Genomic DNA, 14,856 nt, shown 5'->3' with positions numbered 1-14,856 from the left:
ATATAGGCACATTACAAGATTAAGTAGATTGCATTTATAAATTACTATCATACCTACTTTTATATTTCGGGTTGTTATTTCCTTAGTCTCTTAAATAAAGTTTTCTACTTTATATTAAAAAAACTTATGCAAAAGATTGAACTCCTAGGGTAAAAATATCTAAGAGTCTATGAATATCTTAATAGGAAGAAAATAGTTTTTAAAAAGATGTAATTAAGATAATATTAGTCTTATTTTTCAAACATAATGTGCTATTAAAACATTGTACTACTACTAATAATAATAACCAATGTAGGCTAAATTATTCTTATTTTAATCAATAGGTTTGACACCTGAAAGGAAGTCAGTAAAGCTGAATTGTTTTCAAAAGTAATTTAAAGCATGTATTGTTCCCTGCAACAATTTGTCTATTGTCCTTAATTATATATTTTTAATATGAATAAAAGATATTGACAAAGTCCATGATAAAAATTTCATATGAAGGAAGTGCAATAAAATTGATATGTTGGTTTAAAATGATAAATCTTTCCTTGGTGAAATGATGACCTCCATGACTGAGTTATAGAATGTAAAAGTTAAATATGGGAAACTACCTATACAGATGATTTTAAAATTATGGAAACATATTAAGGGTGTACTGAAGTCAGCTATCAAGTTATACTACTATTAAAGTGGATTCTAATTCATTGGAAAAAGGAAAAGCAGTGACTCCACATTGATCTAGTGGCAGACAGATAAATCAATGAAATCCATTATTATTGTATAATTGCCAAATAATAGAAATTCATCATTGACATGAGAACTCCCATTTTTCAAACTTTACTAATAATTGACCCAAGAAAGTTCATCAATGGGAACTAAAATTACTGATGAAGATTTTCACGAGAAACAAAGTATTTATATCATAGTTTCAGTATGCTGAAAATTCACTGCCATTTAGTCAGTTCTGACTCATGGCAGCCCTAGAGTACAGAGTAGAATGGCCCCTGTGTGCCTCAGAGACTGTAAATCTGTACAGGGAGTATTAAGACTCATCTTTCTCCCATGGAGCCTCTGGCTGGTGCAACCTGCTGCCTCTGCACTTAGGATAACCCACTGCCACTTCAGATTTCTTTTCAATATGTTTCCCAGAAATTAGACTATGAAAAATAACAGCATGATAATGGCTATTAAAATGTTAATTGCATCATCAATATACAAATTATAAATATATTAATATGTAAAAGCATAATACTACATCACTTTTAATAAATATACACCACTATGAACAAGTGATCCTAATCAGCACTACCAACATCTGGACACATTAATATTGTCTGCCTAACGCTGGAAGGCAATATGTTGGCCATTGCTCTTTTCTCCCACCTCCTTCCCCTGACGAAAGACAGAACATGAATCCAAACAAGGATCCCAAATAGGACAGCCTACACAACATTGATCTGTGCTGTTCACATATCAAAGTCCAATCAGGCAAAGAGGCCTGAGTGACTACTTCAGATTAAAGAGAAGAAATAATCTGGGACCTTAGTTTGTACCACTGATTAAAAGGTAGACAATTGTGATTAAAAGAGTCAATCATGACCATGTTCACTTGTTTTAATCTGGTCATTGCATTATAGTTCAATTACGACTCTGCTTTTTCATGGGAAAGAATAATGAAGGATTTTAGGTAAATGGGCCTCAGGGGTCGACTATAAATTCAAATGATTCAGAAAACAGGTGTAACTCACATGTTCATCAGGAAAAGGAGCAATGAAATATACATGAAAATTGCATATGAGAGAGGACTGCATATAATTCTTGGCATTTTTATGGAAGTGTGAACTAATGTCCCAATAAAATACTAAAATGAAAATGGTAAACATGCACAAAGGAAAAATGCTGACTCAAAAGGGATCTTACTGAGATCATTGTGAGGTAAGTGATCCTGATTGTCATTCATTGTCATGTTCTGATCCAGGATCACACTTTTGTCCTTGACAAGCTGTCACAAGCAATGGGGGACAACCGCACTCGGGTCACAGAATTCATCTTGCTGGGATTCACCCTCTCTGCAGATATGGAATTGCTCCTCTGTGGGATCTTCTCCCTGTTCTACATATTGAGTCTGCTGGCCAATGGGATGATCTTGGTACTCATTTGTTTGGACACCAGACTGCAAACCCCCATGTACTTCTTCCTCACACACTTGGCTGTCCTTGACCTATCTTATGCTACTAACAATGTCCCCCCAATACTAGGAAACATTGCAAAACATGAAAAAACTATTTCCTTTGCCTCATGTATTACACAGATGTTTCTGTATATGATTTTTGCGGCTACTGAGTGCTTTATTCTGGTGGTGATGTCCTATGACAGGTATGTGGCCATCTGCCACCCTCTCCAGTACACCATCATCATGAGCTGGAAGGTGTGTGTTGCCCTGGCTGTCATATCCTGGGGAGGTGGGATTTTCTTGTCCCTCGTACATATAATCTTCCTCTTAAGATTGCCCTTCTGCGGACCCCGGGAAGTGAACCATGTCTTCTGTGAGGTTTTGTCTGTCCTCAGGTTAGCCTGTGCTGACACCTCAATTAATGAAATACTTATCTTCTCTGCCTGTATGCTTATCATAGTCGGACCCATTTCCATCATGCTGGTCTCCTACACGCGCATCCTGAGGGCCATCCTGAAGATCCAGTCTGGGGAAGGCCGAAAAAAGGCCTTCTCCACCTGCTCCTCCCACCTCTGTGTGGTTGGTTTATACTTCGGCATAGCTATGTTGATCTATTTAATTCCAGACAGTGATCAACGACAGGAGCAGCAGAAAATTCTTTCAATGTTTTATGGTCTCTTCAACCCAATGCTGAACCCCCTCATCTACAGCCTGAGGAATGCCCAGGTCAAAAGTGCCTTCTGCAGGGTGCTGAAGAAGACCAGGACCATGTGAGGGAGAGGAAGATGTGGTTCAGGGAGGTCTTTGTTGGTTGGTTTTGCCCCTAAGAGATGTGTTTTGCTGATGGGATAAAACTCAAAGCAAACCCAAAGTAACATACTTGATTAAAGCAAGGGAAGTGTTTCAATTTTAGATCTGAGACTGGGACAAAGTCCAATTTTTTAGCATAACTTCTTAGTTTGAGTAGCTGTTTAGGCGATGGCAGAACAATACAACAATACCCTATCTCTTTAAAATTTTGAATGATTAAAAATCAGAAATATGGCTACTTGAAGAAAATTTTGGTTTTCTGTCATGAAGTCACTCTCAGACTTCATTCTGGCTGATCAGGTAGGAGAAATATGGCTGTAGCTGGAAACTAAGAAGAAGTGAAGTCCTTAAATGAAAACTCCTAAAGAAATGAGAAATTTTATAGTGACACTGCTGCAGGGATATATACTTCTACCTTCAGTGGCGAAGATAATAAAATAAGCAGCAATTCTGAGGTCATTATTAGAAATACTTTAGAGTAAATATAGAAATAATGGAGAATGTATTAATCCAATAAAAATATCATAATGCAATCTTCAAGAATTAGGAGCAAATGCATGAAATGTACTTGTTTGAGTTTAAACTAACCTTGTACAAAGAATTTTGAGAAAACTCCACTGTTTCATCTATTTCTGGGTTGTAATAAGTATGAAGTGGGGAAATATGATCCCCATAAAGACTCTCAGATACATTTTCCAGACGTCCCGCTTTTGAAGGGACAGTCCCAATTTTTAACAATTTTCCCGCATCCCAAGGCATTTTTTAAAAGTCCCAATTTTGGGAGAGAATGCAAGAAAAGCTAGGGTATAAGGTTTGGGGCTGCCATATGGCTATTTTGCCAGCATATGAGTTTTATCAATGGTGTCCCACTGGCTTCCCGCTTTACCAATGTTAAAATCTTGTCACCAAGGGCCCACTTTGGTACAGTCACAATCATTACTCTTTTGTGTGACAAAACACTTTCAAGTTTGAGAAAACTGGGGTAAAACACTCTTATTATGATGATAGTGGGAAATCCAGTAAGTCGGTTTTTAGCCTCACCTTTAGCTAAGAGATTGCTATTGATGTCAGTACAGGTTGGATTGGGGAGGTGGAAAAGACTGCATGGGGTTTCACTAACAGAGGGAGGCGATGCCAAATGACAGGCTGTAAAATTTTGCGGAGTGTTTCAGCAGAAATTTATCCTATTTCTAAGGATATTCTTCTAGTTATTATGAAAACAAAAATATTTTTCTTAAGCTTACCTTAGATCAGGGGTTCTCACGACAACATGAGGAACTGTATTAAAGGGTGGGGACATTAGAAAGGTTGAGAACCACTGCCTTAGATGTTTCAAGATACCTGCAAGACTAAAGCTGAAGGCCAGTTCCCGCTTTTGAACCTAATTATATGCTCTGCACATCTTGAGAATGTTGTTGTTAGGTGTCGTTGAGTTGGTTCCAACCTATAGCGACCTCTGCAAAATAAAACAAAACACTGTAGGGTCCTGAGCTATCCAGGCAATTGTTCTATGCCTGAATCCATTGTTGGAAGTCATTCTATATCCTTGAAGTCTTTACTCAATAGTACTTTTAGCAAAATTCCTCCCCCAAACATATAAAATAGTACATTCTGGAGAGGATGTCGGGTGACTGGAATGCTCGTCCATTACTGGTGGGCTTGCATAATGGTGCAGTCACTATAGAAACCTCCATGCATGTCTTTAAGCAAATGCGGATGGAAGTCCTATATGAACCTATAGTCTCTCTATTCCATATATGTCCTAAAGGATTACAGAACAAAACACGAATGCAGATATGCACACCCATCTTTATCACCGCAATTTATAGAACTGCAAAGCCATGGAAAATTCAAGATCCCATCTGAAGGGAATGCACAAACCTACTCTGGCACATACACAAAATGGAAGATTAGGCATCAGTACGAGGACAGGTCTGTAAACATTTCATGACAGGGACACCATTGGAGGACATTGCGTTCAACAAAAGCTAGCCATTTTCTGAAAGATAAAGATTTAATGGTGCCATTATTAGAAGGAAATAAACTACACGACAGGAAAGGCCTATGAGGAGAGTGGAGGGGAGGAAGACGAGGAAGGCAAGGGGCAGGAAGGGACAAAGGGGAACAAAGCGTCCCACGCGTGCTGTAGTTGTTCCGATGTGCTGGGTGATAGGGCATCTCCATGTATGCTGATATTCTCTGTGTGGGATTTTGTCCCCATAAATGGAAAAGATAATTAAGACCCTCCAGATTCCACACCCATCAGATCCAATCAATGGTCTGAGTGGTCTGAGTGATTATAAAAGTGAGAAAAGTACAACTGAGACTGATTTAAATTCTTTGGTTACACACACGCTAGTGTCAAACAAACAAACAAACCTCAGTGGTTTCTTTCACTAAAGTTCAAAGGATAAATTTACAAGTAATCCATTTCATTTCCAAATAATAGTACACTGCTTTGCAAACAGCTATTGCTGTTAGTGCAGCTAAATTATATAAAAGTTACTAGACCTTATCCTCTTACTTCTTATTTTTTTGTTTACTTTATTTTAAATATACATAATCACCCAAAAATGTTCCTATTGCTATTTTGAACAAAATTTAAAATTTCAAAGTTTGGTGAATATGGTTGAAAGTATATAAAAATCCTTTATACAATTTTGAAAAATCTCCGTGTGTTTGAATTTATTTACAACAAATGCTTTAAAAGAACAATGTTACTTTCATCAATCAATCCCTATATTCAAATAACAGAACTATAAACATGGGTTGTATTATAAATTTACAGCTGTGGTTTCTTCTATAGCAAGTGAGTATCCAAAATAATCCACTCTTATTTTTTATGGAAGTAAAAATGATAGGTCCGTTTAATATAGCTCTGCCTCTTAACCATCTCTAAGTTTGTCAAGTCTTCTGCCATTCTTATTCAATGTGTCACATCAGTTCTTGAGATAACCTTGAAAATACAGCAAGAATGGTCCTCAGAAGCAAGGATGGGTAGACCCAGTCTCCCACACTTTGGACATGTTATCAGGAGAGACCAGTCCCTGAAGGAGGACATCATGATCATTAGAGGACCTGTGGTAACGAGGAAGGTCCTCAATGCGATGGATTAGCACAGTGTCTGCAATAGGCTCAACCATCACAACAACTGTGAGGATGTCGAAGGACCAGGCAGGGTTGTATGTAGGGTCTCTATGAACAGGAATGGACTTAATGGCCCCTAACATCTAATTTAGCATGTAAATGTGTCCAGTAAAATTGACAAAGTTTACGTAAGTGTAGAGGATGTCTGTGTTGGGAGTTTAAACATAGAGCGATTATTTACACAGTTGATATGATTTTGGGTGGCTTTCTGATGCCTGATACCTGATCACACAGACTGGTGTGCTTCTTCCATGTGGCTGTTGTTGCTTCCTTGCTAGATGGTTGCTTGCTTAACTTCAAGACTTTACGACCCCAGATGCTATATTTTTAATAACCAGGCACCTTCAATGTTTGCAAACCAGGGGGATCAGAGTGGAGACCCAAAGCCCATCTGTAGACAATTATATATCCCGTCACAGAAGGGTCACAAGGCAGGGAAGCGTCAGCCAGGGTGCAGTAGAGCACAGATGACACACACAACATTCATCTAGTTCTTTAAAGCTTCCTTTCCCACAGTATCATGGCTACAGTTCTGCCTTACAAATTCTGCTAGATTGGAGCATGTACACTGGTACAGATAAGAGCTCTCGACACACGAATCCAGGACAGATAAAGCCCTCAGGAACACTAATGGGAGTAGCGATACCATAAGGATAATGGGAAGATGTAGAGAACTGATCGCAATGATGAGCATATATCCTCCCCCTAAGGGGGATGAACAAACAGATAAGTGGGTGAAGGAAGACAGGCAACAGTGTAAGATATGAAAATAATAATAATTTATCAAGATGTCAAAAAGGTGGTGTGTGGAGGATTAAAAGAAGAGCTGACACCAAGGACTGAAGTAGAAGCAATATATTTTCAAAATGATGATAGCAACATATGCACAAATGTGTTTGGTACAATTGATATATGGATTGTTATTAGAACTTGCAAGAACCCCCAATAAAATTATATATATATATATATATATATATATATATATATATATATACACAAACATATGTATGTGTGCGTGTATAAGATTTTGGGAGTGACTACAAGTAAACAGGGAGATGAGCACAGGGGGAATAAGACTCAGTCTCTATGAGTTCAAAGTTATAAAAATATTTGAAGTTTTAATCATTCATTTTTAATGGGATAAATATATTTCTCTCCCTTGGGAGTATATACGCCTTAGAGGAGAGACCCCAACATGTTCTCTGGGGAGTCATGGGTAGCATCATGTGATAAAACCTTAACCTTTCCATAAAGGGACCATAGGGACAGGTACAACTGATGATCAAGAGCCAAGTTACACATGGATCAAGAGTTAATTATGTAAAGAAAACAAGGAAATATTGCACGGTTGAAAGGCAAGAAATGTGTGAACCAGGGATGCATACCCACATCATACTTCTTTCCATATACTGAGAAAATAATCAGAAAGGCTGGATTGTAAGAAGAAAAAATATGCCATCAGAATTGGAAGAAGACTTATTAATGATACCCAAAATGCAGATGATGCAATCTTACTTGCTGAAAATGAGGAGGACTTATAGCACGTGCTAATGAAGATCAAGGATTGCAACCTTCATAAGGATGCAAACTCAGTGTACAGAGACTAAAATCCTCATAACTTGACCGGTAGATAACATCATGATAAATGGAGAAAAGGTTCAAGTGGCCAAGCATCTGGTCTTGCTTAGATACTGAATCAATGCTCATGGAAGCAGTCATTAACAGATCAAAAGGCAATTTGCATTAGGTCAATCTGAAGCACCAAACCAGGTGTGTCTGACCTGAACCAAGGATTTTAAATGGCCTCATATGCATGAAAGTTGAACATTGAATCTAGACCAAAGAAGAATCAATGCATTTGTATTGTTGGGATGGAGACAAATATTGAAAATATCTTGAACTGCTAAAAGGGCAAACAAATCTGTCTTCAAAGAAATAAATCCGGAATGCTCCTTAGAGGTTAAGAGAGTGAGACTTCATCTCATATCTATTCATACATATTTGTGAGGAGCAACTAGTCCTTGGCGAAGGATGTCATGGTTGGTTAAGTGGAGAGGTGACAGGAAAGAGGAAGGATGTTCATGAGATGGATTGACATTGTGGCTGCAACAACAGACTCAGGCATAGAAACACCTGTGAGGATGGTGCAGGACGGCAATGTGTCCTGTGGTCGTGTGTTGGGTAACTATGTGTAGGAATCAACTCAATGGAACCTAGCAGCAATGAAATTCTCTTCACATGAACCATAAAGTATGGCTTGTAGAATAATAAAATCATGCCAACAGAGGAAAAAATAATAATCCGAGACTTCTGGGACCATGATCCTTAGGTAGAGTCACCCTTCAGGAATTTCATGTGTGTGATCTCCAGATGTGCAGTGAGCAGGCCTGTTCGGGGAGGTCTGCTGAGGACCGTGATCTTGAAGCTCCCGGGGTTCTTTTGTTATATTCTCATCAAAGAGAACAACCGTGCTCACCGAGACTCTGGTTCTCCTGTGTTTCCTGTGCCTGGAGACCCATGTTTCATGGTCCCTGATTTCATTGCTGCAGTGACTAGAGCGATGTGCTCCCTTGCCTACTCCCTTCCCTTCTCTGGAGCGCTCTGTGTGCTGTGCTGCCTTGTATTCCTTATCACCGGCGACATGGCCTGCAGTCCCCTGTGTCCCTTTCTGAAAACACTCAAGCCATGGTCCATGGTGTTTCCACCCAGGAGACCTGAGCAACCGTGCTCCCTTGTGCTACCCCCTGCCCTGCTCCCTGGAGACCCAAGCACCATATTCACCTGCCCCGCTCCAACTCAGCAACCCAAAAGCCACATGCCCCTCCACCCCAGGTTCCCTGTGAGTGGCCCTTTCTTGAGGTTTCCTGCTTCAGTGAACCACTGCAATTCACCCGTGATATCCCTCATCTAGGAGACCCACTGCACCATTGCTCCTACTTGAATTATCCACCCCCACCCCAACACTCCAGCAACACACGTAAACTGACTCCCTGCATACCATTGTCCTAGTGACATGCACACTCTGGTCCATTGCATTTCCCAACCAGGAAACTGGAGCACTCTGGTCCCTTGAAATAACTCCCTGCCCCATACCACCCACCCCTGAGACCCACATGCTTTGTTCACCTGAACCATCCTCCTCAGTGACCTGTTCTCTATGATCAATAGGTAAGAAACTAACAAAGGAACAGAAGAGGTGAACAAGACAATTTATCAACTTGACTTCATTAATATTTATAGAGCTCTCCAGCCTTCTTCAAAAAAACACAAATTGTTCTCCAATGCACATAGCTGATACTATACCATAGACCCCATGCTGAGACATATAGATTTTTTGAGGTAATTCAAACACAGAAATATCATTCAATCCATCTTCTCTGACCACTGTGTCATTATGCTGGAAATCAACAATCAAAATAATTAAAAAAAATAGAAAGACAATAGCATGGTGACTCAACAATTCAATTCTCAAAAAGGATTGGATACTAATCCAAATAAGAGAAGAATTTAGGAAGTTCCTAGAAACTCACAATAATGATAACAAAACGTAACAAATCTATAGGTTGCAGCAAAAGTGTTTTTCAGAGGTCACTTTATTACAATAAATGCACACATGAAGAAAGAGGAGAGAACCATGGTCAGCTCCATAACACAGCTCCGACTGCCGTTGGAACAGAGGCAACAGCATAATCTCTCCAAAAGTAAAAGAAAAGAAATCGTTAAAACAAGAGCAAAAATAATTGAACTGGAAAACTAAAGAACAACAGGAAAAAATAGCAAAACAAGGATCTTGTTCTTTGAAGGATCAACAAAATTGACAAACCACTAGCAAACTTAGCAAGGGAAAGGAAGGGGCAAACATCCATATTAAAAAGTATGGATGAAACAGGGAAATTACAGCAGACCCTAGCAAAATTAAAATATTGATAACACAGCACTATGAAAGTGTGTAGACTAACAAATTCAGTAATTTGGAGGACATGAACAAATACCTTGAAAAACACTATTCCCCTCAATTAATGCAAGTGGATATTAAGAAATTGAATAGAACCTAGCAAAAGAAGAAATAATAAGGTCATCATGAAAATCCCAACCAAAAAAATCCCAGGGACAGATGGCTTCATAAGAGAATTCTACCAAGCCTTCAGAGAAATGCTGACACCAATGCTACACAAAATCTTCCAGAAAATAGAAAGGAACAGCAAACTCCCAAACTCATTCTATGGATTCAGCATAACCTTAATATCAAAAGCAGGCAAAGACCGCACAAGGATAGAGGCCAATAGAATCCAACAGCATATCAAATAATAATAATTATAATTATATACCATGACCAAGTGGGATTAATACCAGGGATACAGGGATGGTTCAACATTTGAAAAACAATTAATGTAATCCACAATATTAATAGGAAAAGGGACAAGAACCATACGATCCTATCAATTGATGCAGGAAAAGCATTCGATAATATCCAACACCTATTCATAATAAAAGCTCTCAAAAAGATAAGATTGGAAGGGAAAATTCTCAATGCAATAAAAGTCATATATGAAAAACCAATAGCCAATATTACCTTCAATCAAAAAAAAGCTGAAAACCCTTCCACGGAAGAGGGGAACCCAACATGGATGTCCCTTATCCTCACATTTATTGGACATTGTGCTGGAAGTCTTGGCCAATGCCATAAGACAACGGCACGGTATCAAGGGTGTACAATTGAGTAAAGAAGAAGTGAAACTTCTTCGCAGACACCCCAGATGACATTATCTTATATATTGAGATTCCTAAGGGGTCCACAACACGATTGCTGGAAACAGTTTAGTAGAATACTATGATAGTAGATTTACAAGAAGAAATCAATTGGGTACCAGGAGTGCTTCTACAGAAATAAAACCATAAATATGGGTGTCTTAAATTGGCTCTCCAGCATGATTAGTCTTAACAACACTATAAATGCTACTTCAACACCCCACTCCTGGTACCAAAATGTGTTAGATCGGGCTCTCTAGAGAGGCAAAACCAGATTGCTAGTAATTATATATATATATATATATATATATATATATATATATATATATATATATATATATATATATATATATATATATTTATAAAGATATATTTATAAAGATATATATATATAACACAAGAAATGAACTGAAAATTGCTTATGTTAGCACAGAAACACTACAGGGATTATATTATCTTCTCAGTAGAGGGCAAATGCACAGAGATATAAAGGTATGAAATGTTAACACTGGCCAATTGGCAGCAATTAAAGTAATAAAATTGGAACCAGGAGAAGATTTTGCAGTTGTGCAGCAAGAAATTATTATGATGAAAGACCGTAAGCATGCAAATATCGTTGTTTATTTTGGAAGCTATCTCAGGTGAGATAAACTTTGGATTTGTATGGAGTTTTGTGGTAGTGGTTCCTTCCAAGGTATTTATCACGTAACTGGACCTCTGTCAGAACTGGTGGCCTTCAAGACTTAAAGGACTGCCAGTGTCTTACAACTCTCTCAGGGGAGTGAGTTGCACTGAGGTTTTTGTACGGCTGTATAATTTAACTGTTCATTTTTTGTATTATCTATCTATCTATCTATCTATCTATCTATCTATCTATCTATCTATCTATCTATCTATATAATTTAACAGTTAATTTCTGTGTTAGCTATCTATCATATATATATATATATATATATATATATATATATATATATATATATATATATATATATATAATTACTAGCAATCTGATTTTGTCTCTCCAGAGAACCCTGTCTAACACACGATTCCTACATACTAGTGATGGGAACACCAAAATAAATACCAATGAATCACTGCCATTGACAATAGCCATGCAAAACTGAAGTACCTAGGAACAAACCTAACCCAGAGAAACAAACGAACTGCATGAAGAAAAGCACAGCCAATTACTACAAAGGACTAATGGAAGAATATTTCATGATGGCGGATTGGAAAACTGAATAGAGTGAAAATGTCATTACTACCTAAAGCAATCTACAAATTCAATGCAATCCCAATAAAATTTCAGCATCATTCTTCAAAGAAATGGAAAAACTGATCACCAACTTCATATGAAAAGGGAAGACCAGGATAGGCAAAGAACTCCTCAAGAAGAATAAAGCAGGAGGCCTTGCACTACCTGACTTCAAAACCTACTACAGAGCCACGGTGATTAATATGTTGGGTTTCTGGGGTGATTTGCCTTGGTCCTTGCTTCTCAATACTGAAAAAAATCATGCAGCAGAAGCACTTTTGTAATCGAAGTACCTTTTATGAGGGAAATGGAAGTTTTAGGTATTACATTATCAAAGGTACATGCTCTCTCTGGAAAGTGTGCAGAGCTGCATGGTGGGGGCCATGAGAAAGTTTGTGACTGAAATGGCCACTCCAGCCACGTCGGGGGAGCAAGGAAAAACACGGAAAAGAAATACCAGAAGAGGAGCTCAGAACCAGTGTGCAGACCCAAGTGCAGAAAATCCCAAGAGTGCACCCTGAAAGAGAACTCAAATTGAGCCCCGATATGGCACAGGCAGTTCATGTGCCCCTCTCCACACCCGCTTAAAGAACAACTGAACAAGTGTGTGGGGCTTATCCTCAGTCTGACATGTATCCTTCCTATCCCTACTGTAGGCGGGGGCATGGTTGAGGGTATTGGCCGATCTTGTTGGATGAGTTTAAGAGTACTTGTGTGATGTCATGTCGCTGGTGCCTAGCATTGTTTGTGGACTCATGTTGGATTTCCTACAGGTTGGATTTTCCCACTACTACGTGTGTGATTTCTTTCAAACCCCTTTCTTGTGGCTTGGAGGGCTAATTTTTGTTTTGCCAAGGCATTTTGTGGAGACAACTCCCTGTCAAAAACAGCCTGGTACAGGTATAGTGATAGATCCACTTACCAATGGATCAGCACAGAAAACCTGAAAATACAAACATCCACAATGGGAAATTAAGGGGTCCCAGTGAATGCTGGTCTGGATGAGCATGTTCAGTCTGCCCAATGCATCCTCAGTGCTCATGACAAACCTGTTGCTGCTGCTGCCAGCAAGAAAAGCCTGACACCAGTCTGTTAACACACGTAGCCCCCTTGAGTAGCTCCTTCTATAGCGCTCTCCAGGGCCACAGCTGTGAGGGCCAGGCATTCATCCTGCCCAGCACAGCCCTAGCAGCACATGATCACCCTGCCCACACTGCCTGTGAGAGCCACCCATGTTGCCCTCCAATTAGATAGATCATTCTATGGAAGAGTCAACTCCAGTGAGATAGACACAGCTCGAACCTGCAGCACAACTGGCCTTAGTTAGTCCTCAGAATCATTCTTACCAGCCTCTGAGAAATAAAGCACCAAAGGAAAAAAAACAAACTGTGTGTCTCTGATATGTCTTGACATTGAGATAAGGTAAGCACATTTTTCTTTTCTTCTTTTAAAATCATTTTATTGGGGATTGTACAACTCTTATCACAATCCATACATCCATCTATTGTGTAAAGCACACTTTTATATTTGTTGTCATTATCATTCCCAAAACATTTGGTTTCTACTTGAGCACTTGGTATCAGCTTCTCATTCCCCGCCTCTCATAAACCCTTGACAATTTATAGGTTATTATTATTTTGTCATGTCTCACACTGTCTGACTTCTCCCTTCACCCACTTTTCTGTTGTCCATTCCCCAGGAAGGGGGTTATATGCAGATCCTTGTAATTGGTTCCCCCTTTCTATCCCACCTTCACTCTACCCTTCTGGGAGCACCACTCTCGCCACTGGTCCTGAAGAAATCATCCACCCTGATTTCCCTGTGTTTCCAGTTCCTATCTGCACAAGTGTACATCCCCTGGTCTAGCCGGGATCCTGATTGGGCGGGGGGTCTGGGGGGCGGGGGCAGTAAAGCATTAAAGAACTAGAAGAAAGTTGTATGTTTCATCGTTGCTTACAGTACACCCTGACTGGCTTATCTTCTCCCCACAAGAGGATGTCCAGTTGCCTACAGATGGGCTTTGAGTCCGCAATCTGCACTCCCCTTCATTCACAATGATATGATTTTTTGTTCTTTGATTTCTGCTATATGATAACTTCAACACCTCCTGATCACACAGGTTAGTGTGCTTCTTCCATGTGGGCTTTGTTGCTTCTGAGTTAGATGGCCGCTTATTTACCTTCAAGCCTTTAAGACCCCAGATGCTATATCTTTTGATAGTTGGGCACTATCAGCTTTCTTCACCACATTCGCTTATGCACCCATTTGTCTTCTGCGACGATCAAGAAAAAATTGCTTGCTATGCTCTTTAATTTAGTGGAGCTCCTCACATGGAAAATAAACAAACAAAAACAACAACAAAAACTCTATCTGCAGCTTATATTTTAAATGAATATAATAGACCTTTTCCAGTAAATATCTGCTGATAAATCACTTATCTTATGGTCTGAATTCTAATACATATGTCAGAGATCTAGAGATTCTGAGACGGTTCTACCAGCAGAAACAGAGTCAGTGCGGGATGAAAGGAAGAGGGAAAGGTCAGAATCAAAGGAAGGATTTTGGCTCCAATGTTGAACAGGAAGGAAATTCCTAGGCTGCAAATAACAGCTACTCACCATGAACAAGGAAGATCAAGCCCCAGGGCGGGATGCAGCTCAGGTCGCAGAATCTCGCCTCACAGAGGGTGATTTCCAGCCCAGAAAACCTAAAGAATTTTCCCGTGAAGAATTCAAAATTC

At 39.3% G+C, this 14,856-nt stretch overlaps 1 protein-coding gene across 1 annotated transcript; it reads left to right on the top strand.

Annotated features, from left to right (window-relative positions):
- Positions 1 to 1,996: 1,996 nt before the first annotated feature.
- Positions 1,997 to 2,929, top strand: LOC142456643 (olfactory receptor 2A2-like). Its single transcript, XM_075557791.1, has one exon. It carries the CDS (start codon positions 1,997 to 1,999, stop codon positions 2,927 to 2,929), a length of 933 nt encoding a protein of 310 aa, XP_075413906.1.
- The last annotated feature ends 11,927 nt before the right edge of the window (positions 2,930 to 14,856 follow it).

The sequence above is a fragment of the Tenrec ecaudatus genome, chromosome 9, assembly GCF_050624435.1.
Source record: "Tenrec ecaudatus isolate mTenEca1 chromosome 9, mTenEca1.hap1, whole genome shotgun sequence".
Classification (NCBI taxonomy): domain Eukaryota; kingdom Metazoa; phylum Chordata; class Mammalia; order Afrosoricida; family Tenrecidae; genus Tenrec; species Tenrec ecaudatus.
The sequence above is the reverse complement of the archived record's forward strand: the minus strand, read 5'-3'. Positions and strand labels throughout refer to the sequence as shown.

Excerpts from the sequence above, each read along its gene's own strand:
- LOC142456643 (XM_075557791.1), top strand. The coding sequence starts at position 1,997 with ATGGGGGACAACCGCACTCGGGTCACAGAATTCATCTTGCTGGGATTC.